Below are 21,458 nucleotides of genomic sequence, written 5' to 3'. Positions count from 1 at the left end.
TTAAGAATGTGAAATGTCAGAATAATAGTAGAGAGAATGATTTATTTCAGATTGTATTTCTTTCATCACATTCCCAGTGGGTCAGAAGTTTAAATACACAAAATTAGTATTTGGTAGCGTTGCCTTTAAATTGTTTAACTTGGGTCAAACGTTTTGGGTAGCCTTCCATAAGCAGCCCTTCAGGGTATGTCGATATAGGACTCGTTTTACTGTGGATATAGATACTTTTGTACCCGTTTCCTCCAGCATCTTCACAAGGTCCTTTGCTGTTGTTCTGGGATTGATTTGCACTTTTCGCACCAAAGTACGTTCATCTCTAGGAGACAGAACGCGTCTCCTTCCTGAGCGGTATGACGGCTGCGTGGTCCCATGGTGTTTATACTTGCGTACTATTGTTTGTACAGATGAACATGGTACCTTTAGGCGTTTGGAAATTGCTCCCAAGGATGAACCAGACTTGTGGAGGTCTACAATTGTTTTCTGAGGTCTTGGCTGATTTCTTTTGATTTCCCATGATGTCAAGCAAAGAGGCACTGAGTTTGAAGGTAGGCCTTGAAATACATCCACAGGTATACCTCCAATTGACTGAAATGATGTCAATTAGCCTATCAGAAGCTTCGAAATCCATGATATCATTTTCTGGAATTTTCCAACTGTTTAAAGGCACAGTCAACTTAGTGTATGTAAACTTCTGACCCACTGGAATTGTGATACAGTGAAATATAAGTGAAATAATCTGTCTGTTAACAATTGTTTTAAAAATGACTTGTGTCATGCACAAAGTAGATGTCCTAACCGACTTGTCAAAACTATAGCTTGTTAACAAGAAATGTGTGGAGTGGTTGAAAAACGAGTTTTAATGACTCCAAACTAAGTGTATGTAAACTTCCGAAGTCAACTGTATATAGATGTTGACAGAAAATGATAGTGATTGATGTTGACTTCTGAGGATGGATCCAACATAACTGAAAGTTGATAGCTTTTCATTGATTCTAGCTCATATGTGTACACACATGGATCTGTGGTACTGACTGACAGTAGGCTGATCTTCTAGTGTGTGTGTGTGTAACGTGTGTGTGTGTGTAATGTGTGTGTGTGTGTGTGTGTGTGTAACGTACAGGCAGTCGATGTAGAGCAGGGAGATCTTGCAGTGACAGCGTTGTCGGGTCATCTGTTGGCAGGGGGGGCACGACCCTGGGTGGCATGCCAACAGGCACGGGTGGGGACAGCCAGGGGGGCGAGGGTTAACACACCCCTCCTCACACACCACACACTCTGGACCCGCCTGGAGAGAGGGAGAGAAGTTAACACACCGCTCCTCACACAGGGGTGGGGGGAGATGGAGGGGTATGAAAAGGAAAGAGAGGGAAGTAAAGAAAGAGGGGGAGGGAATGAGTGAGTGAGTGAGTTTATTTATTTATTTTACCTTTATTTAACGAGGCAAGTCAGTTAAGAACAAATTCTTATTTTCAATGACGGCCTAGGAACAGTGGGTTAACTGGCCTAGGAACAGTGGGTTAACTGGTCTAGGAACAGTGGGTTAACTGGTCTAGGAACAGTGGGTTAACTGGTCTAGGAACAGTGGGTTAACTGGTCTAGGAACAGTGGGTTAACTGCCTGTTCAGGGACAGAATGACAGATTTGTACCTTGTCAGCTCGGGGATTTGAACTTGCAACCTTTCGGTTACTAGTCCAACGCTCTAACCACTAGGCTACCCTGCCGAGTGAGTGAAGTGAGTGAGTGAGTGAGTGAGTGAAGTGAGTGAGTGAGTGAGTGAGTGAAGTGAGTGAGTGAGTGAGGGAGTGAGGGAGTGAGGGAGTGAGTGAGTTTATAGAGGTTAAAGGGGCAATCAATATACACTATATACACAGAAGTATGTGGACCCCCTTCAAATTAGTGGATTTGCTGGCAGGTGTATAAAATCGAGCACACAGCCACGCAATCTCCATAGACAAACATTAGCAGCAGAATGGCCTTACTGACGAGATCAGTGACTTTCTACTTGGCACCGTCAAAGGATGCCACCTTTCCATCAAAGTCAGTTCCTCAAATTGCTGCCCTGGTCAACTGTAAGTGCTGTTATTGTAAAGTGGAAAACATCTAGGAGCAACAACGGCTCAGCAGTGAAGTGGTAGGCCACACAAGCTCACAGAACGAGACCGCCAAGTGCTGAAGCGCGTAAAAATCGTCTGTCCTCGGTTACAACACTCACTACCAAGTTCCATACTGCCCCTGGAAGCAACGTCAGCACAATAACTGTTAGTCGGGAGCTTCATGAAATGAGTTTCCACGGCCGCACACAAGCCTAAGATCAACATGAGCAAAGCCAAATGTCAGCTGGAGTGGTGTAAAGCTTGTCGCCATTGGACTCTGGAACAGTGGGAACGCGTTCTCTGGAATGATGAATCACGCTTCACCACCTGGCAGTCCAACGGACAAATCTGGGTTTGGCGGATGCCAGAAGAACGCTACCTGCTCCAATACATAGTGCCAACTGTAAAGTTTGGTGGATGACTAATGGTCTGGGGCTGTTTTTCATGGTTCAGGCCCCTTAGTTCCAGTGAAGGGAAATCTTAATGCTACAGCATACAATGACATTCTAGACTATTCTGTGCTTCCAACTTTAGTTTAGCGAAGGTCCTTTCCAATGCCCCGTGTTCATACAGAAATGGTTTGTTGGGGCCTACCGAGTGGCATAGTGGTCTAAGGCATTGCAGCAGTGCTTGAGGCGTAACTACAGACCCGGGTTTGATCCCGAGGTGGCGCACAATTGGCCCAGTGTCGTCCGGGTTAGGGGAGGGTTTGGCCCAGCGTCGTACGGGTTAGGGGAGGGTTTGGCCCAGTGTTGTACGGGTTAGGGGAGGGTTTGGCCCAGCGTCGTACGGGTTAGGGGAGGGTTTGGCCCAGTGTTGTACGGGTTAGGGGAGGGTTTGGCCCAGCGTCGTACGGGTTAGGGGAGGGTTTGGCCCAGTGTTGTACGGGTTAGGGGAGGGTTTGGCCCAGCGTCGTACGGGTTAGGGGAGGGTTTGGCCCAGTGTTGTACGGGTTAGGGGAGGGTTTGGCCCAGCGTCGTACGGGTTAGGGGAGGGTTTGGCCCAGTGTTGTACGGGTTAGGGGAGGGTTTGGCCCAGTGTTGTACGGGTTAGGGGAGGGTTTGGCCGGCAGGGATGTCCTTGTCCCATCACGCTGTAGCGACTCCTGTAGCGGTCTGAGAGCACACTGAAACGGTCGCTAGTTGTACAGTGTTTCCTCCGACACATTGGTGCGGCTGTCTTCCGGGTTAAGTGCATAGTGTGTCAAGAAGCGGTGTGGCTTGGCAGGGTCGTGTTTCGGAGGGCGCATGGCTCTTGACCTTCGCCTCTCCCGAGTCCGTACCGGAGTTGCAGCGATGGGACAAGACTGTAACTACCAATTGGATATCATGAAAAAAGGGGAAAAAAAACGGGAGTAAAAAAGTAAAATTGTGTGGAAGAACTTGACTGCAGATCTCCTGACCTCAACCCTATTTAACACCTTTGGGATGAATTGGAAAGCTGACTGCGAGCCAGGCCGAATCACCCAACATCAAATCATATTAGTCACACGCGCCGAATACAACAGTGAGATGCTTACTTACAAGCCCCTAACCAAAAATGCAGTTTCAAAAAAATTATGATAAGAATAAGAGACAAAAGTAAAATGTAATTAAAGATACAGGGCCGTTTAGTTGAGGTAATATGTAGAGTTATTAAAGTGACTATGCATCGATAATAACAGTAGCAGCTGTGTGAGGGGGGGGGGGGGGCAATGCATATAGTCTGGGTAGCCATCAGCTGTTCAGGAGTCTTATGGCTTGGGGGGGTAGAAGCTGTTTAGGAGCCTCTTGGACCTTGACTTGGCGCTCTGGTACCGCTTGCCGTGCGGTAGCAGAGAGAACAGTCTATGACTGGGGTGGCTGGAGTCTTTGACAATTTGTAGGGCCTCCCTCTGACACCGCCTGGTATAGAGGTCCTGGATGGCAGGAAGCTTGGCCCCAGTGATGTACTGGTCCGTACGCACTACCCTCTGTATTGCCTTACGGTCAGACGTCGAGCAGTTTCCATACCAGGCAGTGATGCAACCGGTCAGGATGCTCTCGTTGGTGCAGCTGTAGAACCTTTTGAGGATCTGGGGACCCATGCCACATCTTTTCAGTCTCCTGAGGGGGAAAAGGTGTAGCTGTTCCCTCTTCACAACTGTCTTGATGTGTTTGGACCATGGTAATTTGTTGGTGATGTGGACACCAAGGAACTTGAAGCTCTCAACCTGCTCCACTACAGCCCCGTTGATGAGAATGGGGGCGCGCTCGGTCCTCCTTCTCCTGTAGTCGACAATCATCTCCTTAGTCTTGGTTACGTTGAGGGAGATGTTGTCCTGGCACCACACTGCCAGGTCTCTGACCTCCTCCCTATAGGCTGTCTCGTCGATGTCGGTGATCAGGCCTACCAGTGTTGTGTTTAGAGTAATTACTTGTATATGTCTCCTGATTTAAACCTGATCGAACTTGTTTGGTATCAACTGAAAACATTCATCCTATCACTGTTGTTTTCGGCAAATTTAATGATTGTGTTGGAGTCGTGCCTGGCCGTGCAGTCACGAGTGAACAGGGAGTAGAGGAGGGGGCTGAGCACGCACCCCTAAGGGGCCCCGTGTTGAGGATCAGCGTGGCGGATGTGTCAGTGCCCGACCTCACTAATGCTCTTGTGGCTGAATGGAAGCAAGTCCCCACAGCAATGTTCCAACATCTAGTGGAAAGCCTTCCCAGAAGAGTGGAGGCTGTTATAGCAGCAATGTTCCTACATCTAGTGGAAAGCCTTCCCAGAAGAGTGGAGGCTGTTATAGCAGCAATGTTCCAACATCTAGTGGAAAGCCTTCCCAGAAGAGTGGAGGCTGTTATAGCAGCAATGTTCCTACATCTAGTGGAAAGCCTTCCCAGAAGAGTGGAGGCTGTTATAGCAGCAATGTTCCATCATCTAATGGAAAGCCTTCCCAGAAGAGTGGAGGCTGTTATAGCAGCAATGTTCCATCATCTAATGGAAAGCCTTCCCAGAAGAGTGGAGGCTGTTATAGCAACAATGTTCCTACATCTAGTGGAAAGCCTTCCCAGAAGAGTGGAGGCTGTTATAGCAGCAATGTTCCTACATCTAGTGGAAAGCCTTCCCAGAAGAGTGGAGGCTGTTATAGCAGCAATGTTCCTACATCTAGTGGAAAGCCTTCCCAGAAGAGTAGAGGCTGTTATAGCAACAATGTTCCTACATCTAGTGGAAAGCCTTCCCTGAAGAGTGGAGGCTGTTATAGCAGCAATGTTCCAACATCTAGTGGAAAGCCTTCCCTGAAGAGTGGAGGCTGTTATAGCAGCAATGTTCCAACATCTAGTGGAAAGTCTTCCCAGAAGAGTGGAGGCTGTTATAGCAGCAATGTTCCAACATCTAGTGGAAAGTCTTCCCAGAAGAGTGGAGACTGTCATAGCAGCAATGTTCCTACATCTAGTGCTGGGGAGGAATGTTGCTTAGAGGTCAACAGGACTTTGGCCCATTACATTTAAGTCGTTGTTTAGCAACTTAAACAGCCGGAATCCAGTTGTCCTTTTAATACACTGTAGATACCTATTGACTACAGTCAGATAGAAGATAATATATAATAATATAACTCGACACTTTCACTAGTCAATACAAATAAACATCTGTAGTGGGAGAAATAAAATGGATTCATATCGGGATATTATTTTTGATGATCGTATTGTATCGTTTTGACAATATCACAATATTATTTATATTATTTCATATGATTTATTAGCGCTAGTTGGCTGTACCTGCACCAAAAGGCCACTATCGCTCCTTCACAGCTGTTGATCCTATCGCTCCTTCACAGCTGTTTATCCTATCGCTCCTTCACAGCTGTTTATCCTAACGCTCCTTCACAGCTGTTTATCCTATCGCTCCTTCACAGCTGTTTATCCTATCGCTCCTTCACAGCTGTTTATCCTATCGCTCCTTTACAGCTGTTTATCCTATCGCTCCTTCACAGCTGTTTATCCCATCGCTCCTTCACAGCTGTTTATCCTATCGCTCCTTCACAGCTGTTGATCCTATCGCTCCTTCACAGCTGTTGATCCTATCGCTCCTTCACAGCTGTTGATCCTATCGCTCCTTCACAGCTGTTTATCCTATTGCTCCTTCACAGCTGTTTATCCTATCGCTCCTTCACAGCTGTTTATCCTAACGCTCCTTCACAGCTGTTTATCCTAGTGCTCCTTCACAGCTGTTTATCCTATCGCCCCTTCACAGCTGTTGATCCTATCGCTCCTTCACAGCTGTTTATCCTATCGCTCCTTCACAGCTGTTTATCCTATCGCCCCTTCACAGCTGTTGATCCTATCGCTCCTTCACAGCTGTTTATCCTAACGCTCCTTCACAGCTGTTTATCCTAACGCTCATTCACAGCTGTTTATCCTATCGCTCCTTCACAGCTGTTTATCCTATCGCTCCTACACAGCTGTTTATCCTAACGCTCCTTCACAGCTGTTTATCCTAACGCTCCTTCACAGCTGTTTATCCTAACGCTCCTTCACAGCTGTTGATCCTAACGCTCCTTCACAGCTGTTTATCCTATCGCTCCTTCACAGCTGTTTATCCTATCGCTCCTTCACAGCTGTTGATCCTATCGCTCCTTCACAGCTGTTGATCCTAACGCTCCTTCACAGCTGTTTATCCTAACGCTCCTTCACAGCTGTTTATCCTAACGCTCCTTCACAGCTGTTTATCCTAACGCTCCTTCACAGCTGTTTATCCTATTGCTCCTTCACAGCCGTTTATCCTATCGCTCCTTCACAGCTGTTTATCCTATCGCTCCTTCACAGCCGTTGATCCTATCGCTCCTTCACAGCTGTTTATCCTATCCCTCCTTCACAGCCGTTTATTCTATCGCTCCTTCACAGCCGTTTATCCTATCGCTCCTTCACAGTCGTTGATCCTATCGCTCCTTCACAGCCGTTGATCCTAACGCTCCTTCACAGCAGTTTATCCTAACGCTCCTTCACAGCTGTTTATCCTAACGCTCCTTCACAGCTGTTTATCCTAACGCTCCTTCACAGCTGTTTATCCTAACGCTCCTTCACAGCTGTTTATCCTATCGCTCCTTCACAGCCGTTGATCCTAACGCTCCTTCACAGCTGTTTATCCTAACGCTCCTTCACAGCTGTTTATCCTATCGCTCCTTCACAGTCGTTTATCCTATCGCTCCTTCACAGTCGTTGATCCTATCGCTCCTTCACAGCCGTTGATCCTAACGCTCCTTCACAGCTGTTTATCCTAACGCTCCTTCACAGCTGTTTATCCTAACGCTCCTTCACAGCTGTTTATCCTAACGCTCCTTCACAGCTGTTTATCCTATCGCTCCTTCACAGCCGTTGATCCTAACGCTCCTTCACAGCTGTTTATCCTAACGCTCCTTCACAGCTGTTTATCCTATCGCTCCTTCACAGCTGTTTATCCTATCGCTCCTTCACAGCCGTTTATCCTATCGCCCCTTCACAGCTGTTTATCCTATCGCTCCTTCACAGCTGTTGATCTTTTTAAATAAGGAGCCCATTTGTTTCCAGTACATTCATCTCCATGACTGTTCAAAACGTGTTCTCTCTCTGTCCCTCTGAAGCTGATATGGAGAGCAATATGTCTCTGTCCCTGTCCCTCTGAAGCTGATATGGAGAGCAATATGTCTCTCTCTCTGTCCCTCTGAAGCTGATATGGAGAGCAATATGTCTCTGTCTCTGTCCCTCTGAAGCTGATATGGAGAGCAATATGTCTCTGTCCCTGTCCCTCTGAAGCTGATATGGAGAGCAATATGTCTCTGTCTCTGTCCCTCTGAAGCTGATATGGAGAGCAATATGTCTCTGTCTCTGTCCCTCTGAAGCTGATATGGAGAGCAATATGTCTCTGTCCCTGTCCCTCTGAAGCTGATATGGAGAGCAATATGTCTCTGTCTCTGTCCCTCTGAAGCTGATATGGAGAGCAATATGTTGGGAAGATCAAATCTCAAAAACATATTCAATATTCAACAAATCACAATACATATCATATCGGCACCTAAGTATCATGAGGTCCCTGGCATTTCCCAGGCCTGATAATCTGTGTACACACACACACACACACACACACACACACACACACACACACACACACGTGTTGTGATAAAGTTCATCGCCAAATGCGGCCATCGCCAGCGTCTCCACCAATCACGAAACAGGACTTAGTGCCATGCTGTGATGTCACAGAGCATTCCACTGTGGAAAGTTCCAGAACGAACATAGAGACGCGTGTTGTTCCGCCATATGAACAGTAGGCTGTGATGTCACAGGGGGTGGGAGGAGCATTCCGTTCGCAGACAGAAATGCGTGTTGGTCCTCCTTGCAAGACAAACTGTTTGCCAGGAGAGTAGTGACGGGGGCCTTAAAAAGGGTTTCTCCATGTCTCCGCCTGACCCTAACGAGCCTCCCTTAACGGAGAAATGTGTCCCCACCTCCCTTAACGGAGAAGTGTGTCCCCACCTCCCTTAACGGAGAAATGTGTCCCCACCTCCCTTAACGGAGAAGTGTGTCCCCACCTCCCTTAACTGAGAAATGTGTCCCCACCTCCCTTAACGGAGAAATGTGTCCCCACCTCCCTTAACGGAGAAGTGTGTCCCCACCTCCCTTAACGGAGAAATGTGTCCCCACCTCCCTTAACGGAGAAATGTGTCCCCACCTCCCTTAACGGAGAAATGTGTCCCCACCTCCCTTAACGGAGAAATGTGTCCCCACCTCCCTTAACGGAGAAATGTGTCCCCACCTCCCTTAACGGAGAAATGTGTCCCCACCTCCCTTAACGGAGAAATGTGTCCCCACCTCCCTTAACGGAGAAATGTGTCCCCACCTCCCTTAACGGAGAAATGTGTCCCCACCTCCCTTAACGGAGAAATGTGTCCCCACCTCCCTTAACGGAGAAATGTGTCCCCACCTCCCTTAACGGAGAAATGTGTCCCCACCTCCCTTAACGGAGAAATGTGTCCCCACCTCCCTTAACGGAGAAATGTGTCCCCACCTCCCTTAACGGAGAAATGTGTCCCCACCTCCCTTAACAGAGAAATGTGTCCCCACCTCCCTTAATGGAGAAATGTGTCCCCACCTCCCGTCCCCCTCCTCCCCAACACTATCACCTCTCCCTGTTCACCACGTCAGTCTGGTAATCAGAGGGTGTAATACTCGGTCCCCGTCCTCCCCAACACTATCACCTCTCCCTGTTCACCACGTCAGTCTGGTAATCAGAGGGTGTAATACTCGGTCCCCGTCCTCCCGTCCTCTCCAACACTATCACCTCTCCCTGTTCACCACGTCAGTCTGGTAATCAGAGGGTGTAATACTCGGTCCCCGTCCTCCCCAACACTATCACCTCTCCCTGTTCACCACGTCAGTCTGGTAATCAGAGGGTGTAATACTCGGTCCCCGTCCTCCCCAACACTATCACCTCTCCCTGTTCACCACGTCAGTCTGGTAATCAGAGGATGTAATACTCGGTCCCCGTCCTCCCCAACACTATCACCTCTCCCTGTTCACCACGTCAGTCTGGTAATCAGAGGGTGTAATACTCGGTCCCCGTCCTCCCCAACACTATCACCTCTCCCTGTTCACCACGTCAGTCTGGTAATCAGAGGGTGTAATACTCGGTCCCCGTCCTCCCGTCCTCTCCAACACTATCACCTCTCCCTGTTCACCACGTCAGTCTGGTAATCAGAGGTTGTAATACTCGGTCCCCAATCTAAACATATTTTATATTTGAGATTCTTCAAAGTAGCCACCCTTTATATTGATGACAGCTTTGCACACTTGGCATTCTCTCAACCAGCTTCATGAGGTAGTGACCTGGAATACCAAACTTTTGACTGGTACTGTAAGTATTCACACCACTGAATCAATACATGTTAGAATCACCTTTGGCAGCGATTACAGCTGTGAGTCTTTCTGGGTAAGTCTCTAAGAGTGATTACAGCTGTGAGTCTTTCTGGGTCAGTCTCTAAGAGTGATTACAGCTGTGAGTCTTTCTGGGTAAGTCTCTAAGAGTGATTACAGCTGTGAGTCTTTCTGGGTAATTCTCTAAGAGTGATTACAGCTGTGAGTCTTTCTGGGTAAGTCTCTAAGAGTGATTACAGCTGTGAGTCTTTCTGGGTAATTCTCTAAGAGTGATTACAGCTGTGAGTCTTTCTGGGTAAGTCTCTAAGAGTGATTACAGCTGTGAGTCTTTCTGGGTAAGTCTCTAAGAGTGATTACAGCTGTGAGTCTTTCTGGGTAATTCTCTAAGAGTGATTACAGCTGTGAGTCTTTCTGGGTAAGTCTCTAAGAGTGATTACAGCTGTGAGTCTTTCTGGGTAAGTCTCTAAGAGTGATTACAGCTGTGAGTCTTTCTGGGTAAGTCTCTAAGAGTCATTACAGCTGTGAGTCTTTCTGGGTAAGTCTCTAAGAGTGATTACAGCTGTGAGTCTTTCTGGGTAAGTCTCTAAGAATGATTACAGCTGGGAGTCTTTCTGGGTAAGTCTCTAAGAGTGATTACAGCTGTGAGTCTTTCTGGGTAAGTCTCTAAGAGTGATTACACACCTGGATTGTACAATATTTGCCCATTATTCTTTTAAAAACTCTTCAAGCTCTGTCAAGCTGGTTGTTGATCATTTCTAGACAACCATTTTCAAGTCTTGCCATAGATTTTCAAGCCGATTTAAGTAAAAACTGTAACTAGGCCACTCAGGAACATTCAACGTTGTCTCGGTAAGAGAAGGAGACGAGGGGAGGGTGAGCGAAGGAGACGAGGGGGAGCGAAGGAGACGAGGGGGAGCGAAGGAGACGAGGGGGAGCGAAGGAGACGAGGGGGAGCAAAGGAGACGAGGGGGAGCAAAGGAGACGAGGGGGAGCACAGGAGACGAGGGGGAGAGAAGGAGACGAGGGGGAGAGAAGGAGACGAGGGGGAGAGAAGGAGACGAGGGGGAGAGAAGGAGACGAGGGGGAGAGAAGGAGACGAGGGGGAGAGAAAGAGACGAGGGGGAGAGAAAGAGACGAGGGGGAGAGAAAGAGACGAGGGGGAGAGAAAGAGACGAGGGGGAGAGAAAGAGACGAGGGGGAGAGAAAGAGACGAGGGGGAGAGAAGGAGACGAGGGGGAGAGAAGGCGAGAAGGAGACGAGGGGAGGGGGAGACGAGGGGGCGAGAAGGAGACGAGGGGAGGGGGAGACGAGGGGGAGAGAAGGAGACGAGGGGAGGGGGAGACGAGGGGGAGAGAAGGAGACGAGGGGAGGGGGAGACGAGGGGGAGAGAAGGAGACGAGGGGAGGGGGAAGAAGGTGACGAGTGAGAGAGAAGGAGACGAGGGGAGGGGGAAGGAGGAGACGAGTGAGAGAGAAGGAGACGAGGGGAGGGGGAAGAAGGAGGGGAGGGCGAGAGAAGGAGACGAGGCAAGGGGAAGAGAAGGAGACGAGGGGGAGAGAAGGAGATGAGGGGAGGGGGAGAGAAGGAGAGGAGACGAGTGAGAGAGAAGGATACGAGGGGGAGAGAAGGCGAGGGGGAGAGAAGGCGAGAAGGAGAGAAGGCGAGAAGGAGACGAGGGGGAAAAGAAGGAGACGAGGGGGAGAGAAGGAGACGAGGGGGAGAGAAAAGGAGACGAGAGGGAGAGAAAAGGAGACGAGGGGGAGAGAAGGAGAGAGGGGGAGAGAAGGAGAGAGGGGGAGACGAGGGGGAGAGAAGGAGACGAGGGGGAGAGAAAAGGAGACGAGAGGGAGAGAAAAGGCGACGAGAGGGAGAGAAGAAGAGAGCAGGAGACGAGAGGGAGAGGAGAGAGAAGGAGACGAGAGGGAGAGAAGGAGAGAGAAGGAGACGAGGGTGAGAGAAAAGGAGACGAGGGAGAGAAAAGGAGGCGAGAGGGAGAGAAGGAGACACACACACAAACCCTCCTCCCCCCCAACACAAACCCTCCCCCCCAACACATACCCCATCTGTCTACGCACCTGTAGTTTGTTGGTTGTCGCGGTGACACGGTGACAGTCCTTGGTGCAGCTATGGTTACCACAGGTCAGAGTTCGACCACAGACACGCTTACAGGAGAAAGGCCCTCGACGGTGGCATGGGACCGGGCTCACCTAACACACACATTATTAATACACACACACGTTAAAATGCCATCAAACCCAACAACATCAACAGGAAGCACACACTCCATCACACTAATTCATATATTATATTGTATTTATTATGGATCCCCGTTAGTTCCTGCCAAGGCAGCAGCTACTCTTCCTGGGTTTAGTATGGATCCCCATTAGTTCCTGCCAAGGCAGCAGCTACTCTTCCTGGGTTTAGTATGGATCCCCATTAGTTCCTGCCAAGGCAGCAGCTACTCTTCCTGGGGTTTATTATGGATCCCCATTAGTTCCTGCCAAGGCAGCAGCTACTCTTCCTGGGGTTTATTATGGATCCCGTTAGTTCCTGCCAAGGCAGCAGCTACTCTTCCTGGGGTTTATTATAGATCCCGTTAGTTCCTGCCAAGGCAGCAGCTACTCTTTCTGGGGTCCAGCAACATTAAGGAAATTAAATACAATTTAAATTACCCCATGACATTACATTTCACAATACATTGCGTTCCCCAGACAACTACAATACATGATCTATAATATATAATATCTACAATACAACATCCATGTATGGGTGTTCAATAAGGTGTATCTTTACCACTTTTTACAATCTGATGAAGTCTCCTCCACTTTGAGGAGAGATTGACATACGTATGATTAATGTTAGCTCTCTGTGTACATCCAAGGGTCAGCCGTACTGCCCTGTTCTGAACCAGCCGTGCTGCCCTGTTCTGAACCAGCCGTACTGCCCTGTTCTGAACCAGCCGTACTGCCCTGTTCTGAACCAGCCGTACTGCCCTGTTCTAAGACAATTGCCATTTTTCTAAATCCTTCCTTGTGGCACCTGACCACACGACTGAACAGTAGTCCAGGTGGAACAAAACAAGGGCCTGTAGGACCTGCCTTGTTGATAGTGTTGTTAAGAAGGTAGAAACTAGGGCCTGTAGGACCTGCCTTGTTGATAGTGTTGTTAAGAAGGTAGAAACTAGGGCTTGTAGGACCTGCCTTGTTGATAGTGCTGTTAAGAAGGTAGAAACTAGGGCCTGTAGGACCTGCCTTGTTGATAGTGTTGTTAAGAAGGTAGAAACTAGGGCCTGTAGAACCTGCCTTGTTGATAGTGCTGTTAAGAAGGTAGAAACTAGGGCCTGTAGAACCTGCCTTGTTGATAGTGTTGTTAAGAAGGTAGAAACTAGGGCCTGTAGGACCTGCCTTGTTGATAGTGTTGTTAAGAAGGTAGAAACTAGGGCCTCTAGGACCTGCCTTGTTGATAGTGCTGTTAAGAAGGTAGTAAGAAGGTAGAAATTAGGGCCTCTAGGACCTGCCTTGTTGATAGTGTTGTTAAGAAGGTAGAAACTAGGGCCTGTAGAACCTGCCTTGTTGATAGTGTTGTTAAGAAGGTAGAAACTAGGGCCTCTAGGACCTGCCTTGTTGATAGTGCTGTTAAGGTAGAAACTAGGGCCTGTAGGACCTGCCTTGTTGATAGTGTTGTTAAGAAGGTAGAAACTAGGGCCTGTAGGACCTGCCTTGTTGATAGTGTTGTTAAGAAGGTAGTAAGAAGGTAGAAATTAGGGCCTCTAGGACCTGCCTTGTTGATAGTGTTGTTAAGAAGGTAGAAACTAGGGCCTGTAGGACCTGCCTTGTTGATAGTGTTGTTAAGAAGGTAGAAACTAGGGCCTGTAGGACCTGCCTTGTTGATAGTGTTGTTAAGAAGGTAGAAAAAGGGCCTGTAGGACCTGCCTTGTTGATAGTGTTGTTAAGAAGGTAGAGCAGCGCTTTATTATAGACAGACTTCTCCCCATCTTAGCTACTGTTCTATCAATATGTTTTGACCATGACAGTTTACAATCCAGGGTTACTCCAAGCAGTCTAGTCACCTCAACTTGCTCAATTTCCACGTTAATCATTACAAAATGTAGGTGAGGTTTAGGGTTTAGTGAATGATAGTATTTTGGACAATGACTGATAACCTGAACCAGGTTGTTTGTAACTACCCTGGTAGGTTGACTGATAACCTGAACCAGGTTGTTTGTAACTACCCTGGTAGGTTGACTGATAACCTGAACCAGGTTGTTTGTAACTACCCTGGTAGGTTGACTGATAACCTGAACCAGGTTGTTTGTAACTACCCTGGTAGGTTGACTGATAACCTGAACCAGGTTGTTTGTAACTACCCTGGTAGGTTGACTGATAACCTGAACCAGGTTGTTTGTAACTACCCTGGTAGGTTGACTGATAACCTGAACCAGGTTGTTTGTAACTACCCTGGTAGGTTGACTGATAACCTGAACCAGGTTGTTTGTAACTACCCTGGTAGGTTGACTGATAACCTGAACCAGGTTGTTTGTAACTACCCTGGTAGGTTGACTGATAACCTGAACCAGGTTGTTTGTAACTACCCTGGTAGGTTGACTGATAACCTGAACCAGGTTGTTTGTAACTACCCTGGTAGGTTGACTGATAACCTGAACCAGGTTGTTTGTAACTACCCTGGTAGGTTGACTGATAACCTGAACCAGGTTGTTTGTAACTACCCTGGTAGGTTGACTGATAACCTGAACCAGGTTGTTTGTAACTACCCTGGTAGGTTGACTGATAACCTGAACCAGGTTGTTTGTAACTACCCTGGTAGGTTGACTGATAACCTGAACCAGGTTGTTTGTAACTACCCTGGTAGGTTGACTGATAACCTGAACCAGGTTGTTTGTAACTACCCTGGTAGGTTGACTGATAACCTGAACCAGGTTGTTTGTAACTACCCTGGTAGGTTGACTGATAACCTGAACCAGGTTGTTTGTAACTACCCTGGTAGGTTGACTGATAACCTGAACCAGGTTGTTTGTAACTACCCTGGTAGGTTGACTGATAACCTGAACCAGGTTGTTTGTAACTACCCTGGTAGGTTGACTGATAACCTGAACCAGGTTGTTTGTAACTACCCTGGTAGGTTGACTGATAACCTGAACCAGGTTGTTTGTAACTACCCTGGTAGGTTGACTGATAACCTGAACCAGGTTGTTTGTAACTACCCTGGTAGGTTGACTGATAACCTGAACCAGGTTGTTTGTAACTACCCTGTTAGGTTGACTGATAACCTGAACCAGGTTGTTTGTAACTACCCTGTTAGGTTGACTGATAACCTGAACCAGGTTGTTTGTAACTACCCTGGTAGGTTGACTGATAACCTGAACCAGGTTGTTTGTAACTACCCTGGTAGGTTGACTGATAACCTGAACCAGGTTGTTTGTAACTACCCTGGTAGGTTGACTGATAACCTGAACCAGGTTGTTTGTAACTACCCTGGTAGGTTGACTGATAACCTGAACCAGGTTGTTTGTAACTACCCTGGTAGGTTGACTGATAACCTGAACCAGGTTGTTTGTAACTACCCTGGTAGGTTGACTGATAACCTGAACCAGGTTGTTTGTAACTACCCTGGTAGGTTGACTGATAACCTGAACCAGGTTGTTTGTAACTACCCTGGTAGGTTGACTGATAACCTGAACCAGGTTGTTTGTAACTACCCTGGTAGGTTGACTGATAACCTGAACCAGGTTGTCTGTAACTAGCCTGGTAGGTTGACTGATAACCTGAACCAGGTTGTTTGTAACTACCCTGGTAGGTTGACTGATAACCTGAACCAGGTTGTTTGTAACTACCCTGGTAGGTTGACTGATAACCTGAACCAGGTTGCAGGCTCTGGTTACTGTTTGTAACTACCCTGGTAGGTTGACTGATAACCTGAACCAGGTTGTTTATAACTACCCTGGTAGGTTGACTGATAACCTGAACCAGGTTGTTTGTAACTACCCTGGTAGGTTGACTGATAACCTGAACCAGGTTGTTTGTAACTACCCTGGTAGGTTGACTGATAACCTGAACCAGGTTGTTTGTAACTACCCTGGTAGGTTGACTGATAACCTGAACCAGGTTGTTTGTAACTACCCTGGTAGGTTGACTGATAACCTGAACCAGGTTGTTTGTAACTACCCTGGTAGGTTGACTGATAACCTGAACCAGGTTGTTTGTAACTACCCTGGTAGGTTGACTGATAACCTGAACCAGGTTGTTTGTAACTACCCTGGTAGGTTGACTGATAACCTGAACCAGGTTGTTTGTAACTACCCTGGTAGGTTGACTGATAACCTGAACCAGGTTGTTTGTAACTACCCTGGTAGGTTGACTGATAACCTGAACCAGGTTGTTTGTAACTACCCTGGTAGGTTGACTGATAACCTGAACCAGGTTGTTTGTAACTACCCTGGTAGGTTGACTGATAACCTGAACCAGGTTGTTTGTAACTACCCTGGTAGGTTGACTGATAACCTGAACCAGGTTGTTTGTAACTACCCTGGTAGGTTGACTGATAACCTGAACCAGGTTGTTTGTAACTACCCTGGTAGGTTGACTGATAACCTGAACCAGGTTGTTTGTAACTACCCTGGTAGGTTGACTGATAACCTGAACCAGGTTGTTTGTAACTACCCTGGTAGGTTGACTGATAACCTGAACCAGGTTGTTTGTAACTACCCTGGTAGGTTGACTGATAACCTGAACCAGGTTGTTTGTAACTACCCTGGTAGGTTGACTGATAACCTGAACCAGGTTGTTTGTAACTACCCTGGTAGGTTGACTGATAACCTGAACCAGGTTGTTTGTAACTACCCTGGTAGGTTGACTGATAACCTGAACCAGGTTGTTTGTAACTACCCTGGTAGGTTGACTGATAACCTGAACCAGGTTGTTTGTAACTACCCTGGTAGGTTGACTGATAACCTGAACCAGGTTGTTTGTAACCTGAACCTACCCTGGTAGGTTGACTGATAACCTGAACCAGGTTGTTTGTAACTACCCTGGTAGGTTGACTGATAACCTGAACCAGGTTGTTTGTAACTACCCTGGTAGGTTGACTGATAACCTGAACCAGGTTGTTTGTAACTACCCTGGTAGGTTGACTGATAACCTGAACCAGGTTGTTTGTAACTACCCTGGTAGGTTGACTGATAACCTGAACCAGGTTGCAGGCTCTGGTTACTGTTTGTAACTACCCTGGTAGGTTGACTGATAACCTGAACCAGGTTGCAGGCTCTGGTTACTGTTTGTAACTACCCTGGTAGGTTGACTGATAACCTGAACCAGGTTGCAGGCTCTGGTTACTGTTTGTAACTACCCTGGTAGGTTGACTGATAACCTGAACCAGGTTGCAGGCTCTGGTTACTGTTTGTAACTACCCTGGTAGGTTGACTGATAACCTGAACCAGGTTGCAGGCTCTGGTTACTGTTTGTAACTACCCTGGTAGGTTGACTGATAACCTGAACCAGGTTGCAGGCTCTGGTTACTGTTTGTAACTACCCTGGTAGGTTGACTGATAACCTGAACCAGGTTGCAGGCTCTGGTTACTGTTTGTAACTACCCTGGTAGGTTGACTGATAACCTGAACCAGGTTGCAGGCTCTGGTTACTGTTTGTAACTACCCTGGTAGGTTGACTGATAACCTGAACCAGGTTGCAGGTACTGGTTACAGTTTGAAGCTTTTTCCTTGAGTGGGCAGCTTGTCAATATTTAAATCACCCAGAAAATATACTTCTCTGTTGATACATACATTATCAAGCATTTCACACATATTATCCAGATACTGACTGTTAGCACTTGGTCTATAGCAGCTTCCCACCAGAATGGGCTTTAGGTGAGGCAGATGAACCTGTAGCCATATTACTTCAACAGTATTTAACATTATCCAGATACTGACTGTCTATAGCAGCTTCCCACCAGAATGGGCTTTAGGTGAGGCAGATCAACCTGTAGCCATATGACTTCAACAGTATTTAACATTATCCAGATACTGACTGTCTATAGCACCTTCCCACCAGAAGGGGCTTTAGGTGAGGCAGATGAACCTGTAGCCATATTACTTCAACAGTATTTAACATGAGATCCTCTCTAAGCTTTACAGGAATGTGGTTCTGAATATAAACAGCAACACCTCCACCTTTGGCATTCCTGTCTTTTCGGTAATGTTATAACCATGTATTGCTACCACTGTATCATCAAAGGTATTATCTAAGTGAGTTTCAGAGATAGTCAGAATATGAATGTCATCTGTTACTAGCAAATTATTGATTTCATGAACCTCGTTTCTTAGGCTACGTATGTTAACGTTGGCTATTTTTTTGAAATTTCTGGGATGCTTGATTGTTTTCATGGCTTCACTGGGAAGTGAAGGATAGAGAGAGAAAATGGGAGAGAGATAACAGGAGAGAGAACAAGAGAGAGAGAACGAGGGAGAGAGAACAGGAGAGAGAGAACGGGAGAGGGATAACAGGAGAGAGAGAGAACGGGAGAGAGAACAGGAGAGAGAGAACAAGAGAGAGAAAACGGGAAAGAAAACAGGAGAGAGAGAACGGGAGAGGGATAACAGGAGAGAGAGAGAACGGGAGAGAGAACAGGAGAGAGAGAACAAGAGAGAGAGAACGGGAGAGAGAACAGGAGAGAGAGAACAAGAGAGAGAAAACGGGAAAGAGAACAGGAGAGAGAGAATGGGAGAGGGATAACAGGAGAGAGAGAGAACGGGAGAGAGAACAGGAGAGAGAGAACAAGAGAGAGAAAACGGGAGAGAGAGAGAACGGGAGAGAGAACAAGAGAGAGAGAAAACAGGAGAGAGCAGGAGAGAGAGCAAACAGGAGAGAGAGAGAACAGGAGAGAGAGAACGGGAGAGAGAGAGAACAGGAGAGAGAGAGAACGGGAGAGAGAGAACAGGAGAGAGAACAAGAGAGAGAAAACGGGAGAGAGAGAACGGGAGAAAGAGAGAACAGGAGAGAGAGAGAACAGGAGAGAGAGAACGGGAGAGAGAGAGAACAGGAGAGAGAGAGAGAACAGGAGAGAGAGAACGGGAGAGAGAGAACGGGAGAGAGAACAGTAGAGAGAGAGAACAGGAGAGAGAACAAGAGAGAGAAAACGGGAGAGAGAACTTAGCAGCAGTAGATGTGCTCATGTTATTTATGTTAGTGCAGGGTGAGCTGGGCACACTGGCTCAGTGTTAACAGTGGTCTTCCTGCTTGGGCACACTGGCTCAGTGCTAACAGTGTAACTCTGGTTCATAGGTTAAATGATTACTGCATACAATAGCTGTAGGATCAGCAGAGGCATTCAGGACAGTTAATGGGAGATAAATTGGGTTTCTTATATTGTGTCTACCAACGTCCCTGAGATAATGTACATTAGCTAAAGCATTAATGATGACTCAGCAACACAATGGTAGAGATTAGCTGAGCTGGGTTTGGGTAATTGATAAATCATTGTCTCAACACAGCCTTATAATGCTGTGAAAGGATCCAGGATCCCACATGATTTGGGTGGATCCCATCCTCCTTATAAAATGTGTTTTGTTTCCAAAAGTTATCAAGGCTGTTAAATGTTACACCCAGAGAGCTGCAATAGTCTGGTAGCCAGTTATGGAGGGATAACAGTCTGCTGATAGTCTGGTAGCCAGTTATGGAGGGATAACAGTCTGCTGATAGTCTGGTAGCCAGTTATGGAGGGATAACAGTCTGCTGATAGTCTGGTAGTCAGTTATGGAGGGATAACAGTCTGCTGATAGTCTGGTAGTCAGTTATGGAGGGATAACAGTCTGCTGATAGTCTGGTAGTCAGTTATGGAGGGATAACAGTCTGCTGATAGTCTGGTAGCCAGTTATGGAGGGATAACAGTCTGCTGATAGTCTGGTAGCCAGTTATGGAGGGATAACAGTCTGCTGATAGTCTGGTAGTCAGTTATGGAGGGATAACAGTCTGCTGAACCGTCCAATGCCACGATTTAGTGAGGGCAGAGGGACAAATATTATGGGGTGTTTGTTGGTGTCAAGTAGAGACTCAATCAGTTCTTTAAAATCCATCTTCTGCTGTTCTGAGATGCCCTTCATGATGTCATTGAATCCCACATGAACTATGATAGACGGAATGTCCTGATGCTGGTTTATAATGTTAGGGAGCAGATTACTGATGTCCTGATGCTGGTTTATGTCTGGGAGCAGGTTACTGATCTCCTGATGCTGGTTTATAATGTTAGGGAGCAGGTTATTGATGTCCTGATGCTGCTTTATAATGTCTGGGAGCAGATTATTGATCTCCTGATGCTGGTTTATAATGTTAGGGAGCAGATTATTGATGTCCTGATGCTGGTTTAAAATGTCTGGGAGCAGATTATTGATGTCCTGATGCTGGTTTAAAATGTTTGGGAGCAGATTATTGATGTCCTGATGCTGGTTTATAATGTCTGGGAGCAGATTATTGATCTCCTGATGCTGGTTTAAAATGTTAGGGAGCAGATTATTGATGTCCTGATGCTGGTTTATAATGTCTGGGAGCAGATTATTGAGGTCCTGATGCTGGTTTAAAATGTCTGGGAGCAGATTATTGATGTCCTGATGCTGGTTTATAATGTCTGGGAGCAGATTATTGATGTCCTGATGCTGGTTTAAAATGTTTGGGAGCAGATTATTGATGTCCTGATGCTGGTTTAAAATGTCTGGGAGCAGATTATTGATGTCCTGAAGCTGGTTTAAAATGTTAGGGAGCAGGTTATTGATGTCCTGATGCTGGTTTATAATGTTAGGGAGCAGTTTATTGATGTCCTGATGAACAGACAAGAGCAGAGCAGACAGAGATGACAGAAAAAGAGAGCAGACGGACCATAGAAGACAGAGAGAACAGAGCAGACAGACAACAGCAGACTAGAGCAGACAGACAACAGCAGACAGACAACAGCAGACAGACAACAGCAGACAGACAACAGCAGACTAGAGCAGACAGACAACAGCAGACTAGAGCAGACAGACAACAGCAGACTAGAGCAGACAGACAACAGCAGACAGACAACAGCAGACTAGAGCAATCAGACAACAGCAGACTAGAGCAGACAGACAACAACAGACTAGAGCAGACAGACAACAGACTAGAGCAGACAGACAACAGCAGACTAGAGCAGACAGACAACAGCAGACTAGAGCAGACAGACAACAGCAGACTAGAGCAGACAGACAACAGCAGACTAGAGCAGACAGACAACAAAAGACTAGAGCAGACAGACAACAGCAGACTAGAGCAGACAGACAACAGCAGACTAGAGCAGACAGACAACAGCAGACTAGAGCAGACAGACAACAGCAGACTAGAGCAGACAGACAACAGCAGCCTAGAGCAGACAGACAGCAGCAGACTAGAGCAGACAGACAACAGCAGACTAGAGCAGACAGACTACAGAAGACAGACAACAGCAGACTAGAGCAGACAGACAACAGCAGACTAG

The 21,458-nt window shown here is 47.0% G+C and overlaps 1 protein-coding gene across 1 annotated transcript in view; it reads right to left on the bottom strand.

The window, feature by feature from the left end:
* Positions 1-21,458, bottom strand: part of LOC139379134 (nuclear transcription factor, X-box binding-like 1) — a 90,340-nt gene that overhangs the window by 22,973 nt on the left and 45,909 nt on the right. The window contains exons 17-18 of the mRNA XM_071121964.1: positions 12,038-12,169; positions 1,119-1,285 (exon numbers count right to left, since the gene is read on the bottom strand). Of these exons, the coding sequence (XP_070978065.1) occupies positions 1,119-1,285; positions 12,038-12,169 (299 nt within the window). The remainder of the gene's footprint in view (positions 1-1,118; positions 1,286-12,037; positions 12,170-21,458) is intronic.

The sequence above is a fragment of the Oncorhynchus clarkii genome, chromosome 21 (assembly GCF_045791955.1).
Source record: "Oncorhynchus clarkii lewisi isolate Uvic-CL-2024 chromosome 21, UVic_Ocla_1.0, whole genome shotgun sequence".
In the NCBI taxonomy this organism is placed as follows: domain Eukaryota; kingdom Metazoa; phylum Chordata; class Actinopteri; order Salmoniformes; family Salmonidae; genus Oncorhynchus; species Oncorhynchus clarkii.
Note: the sequence above shows the minus strand (reverse complement) of the source record. Positions and strands in the feature narration are given on the sequence as shown.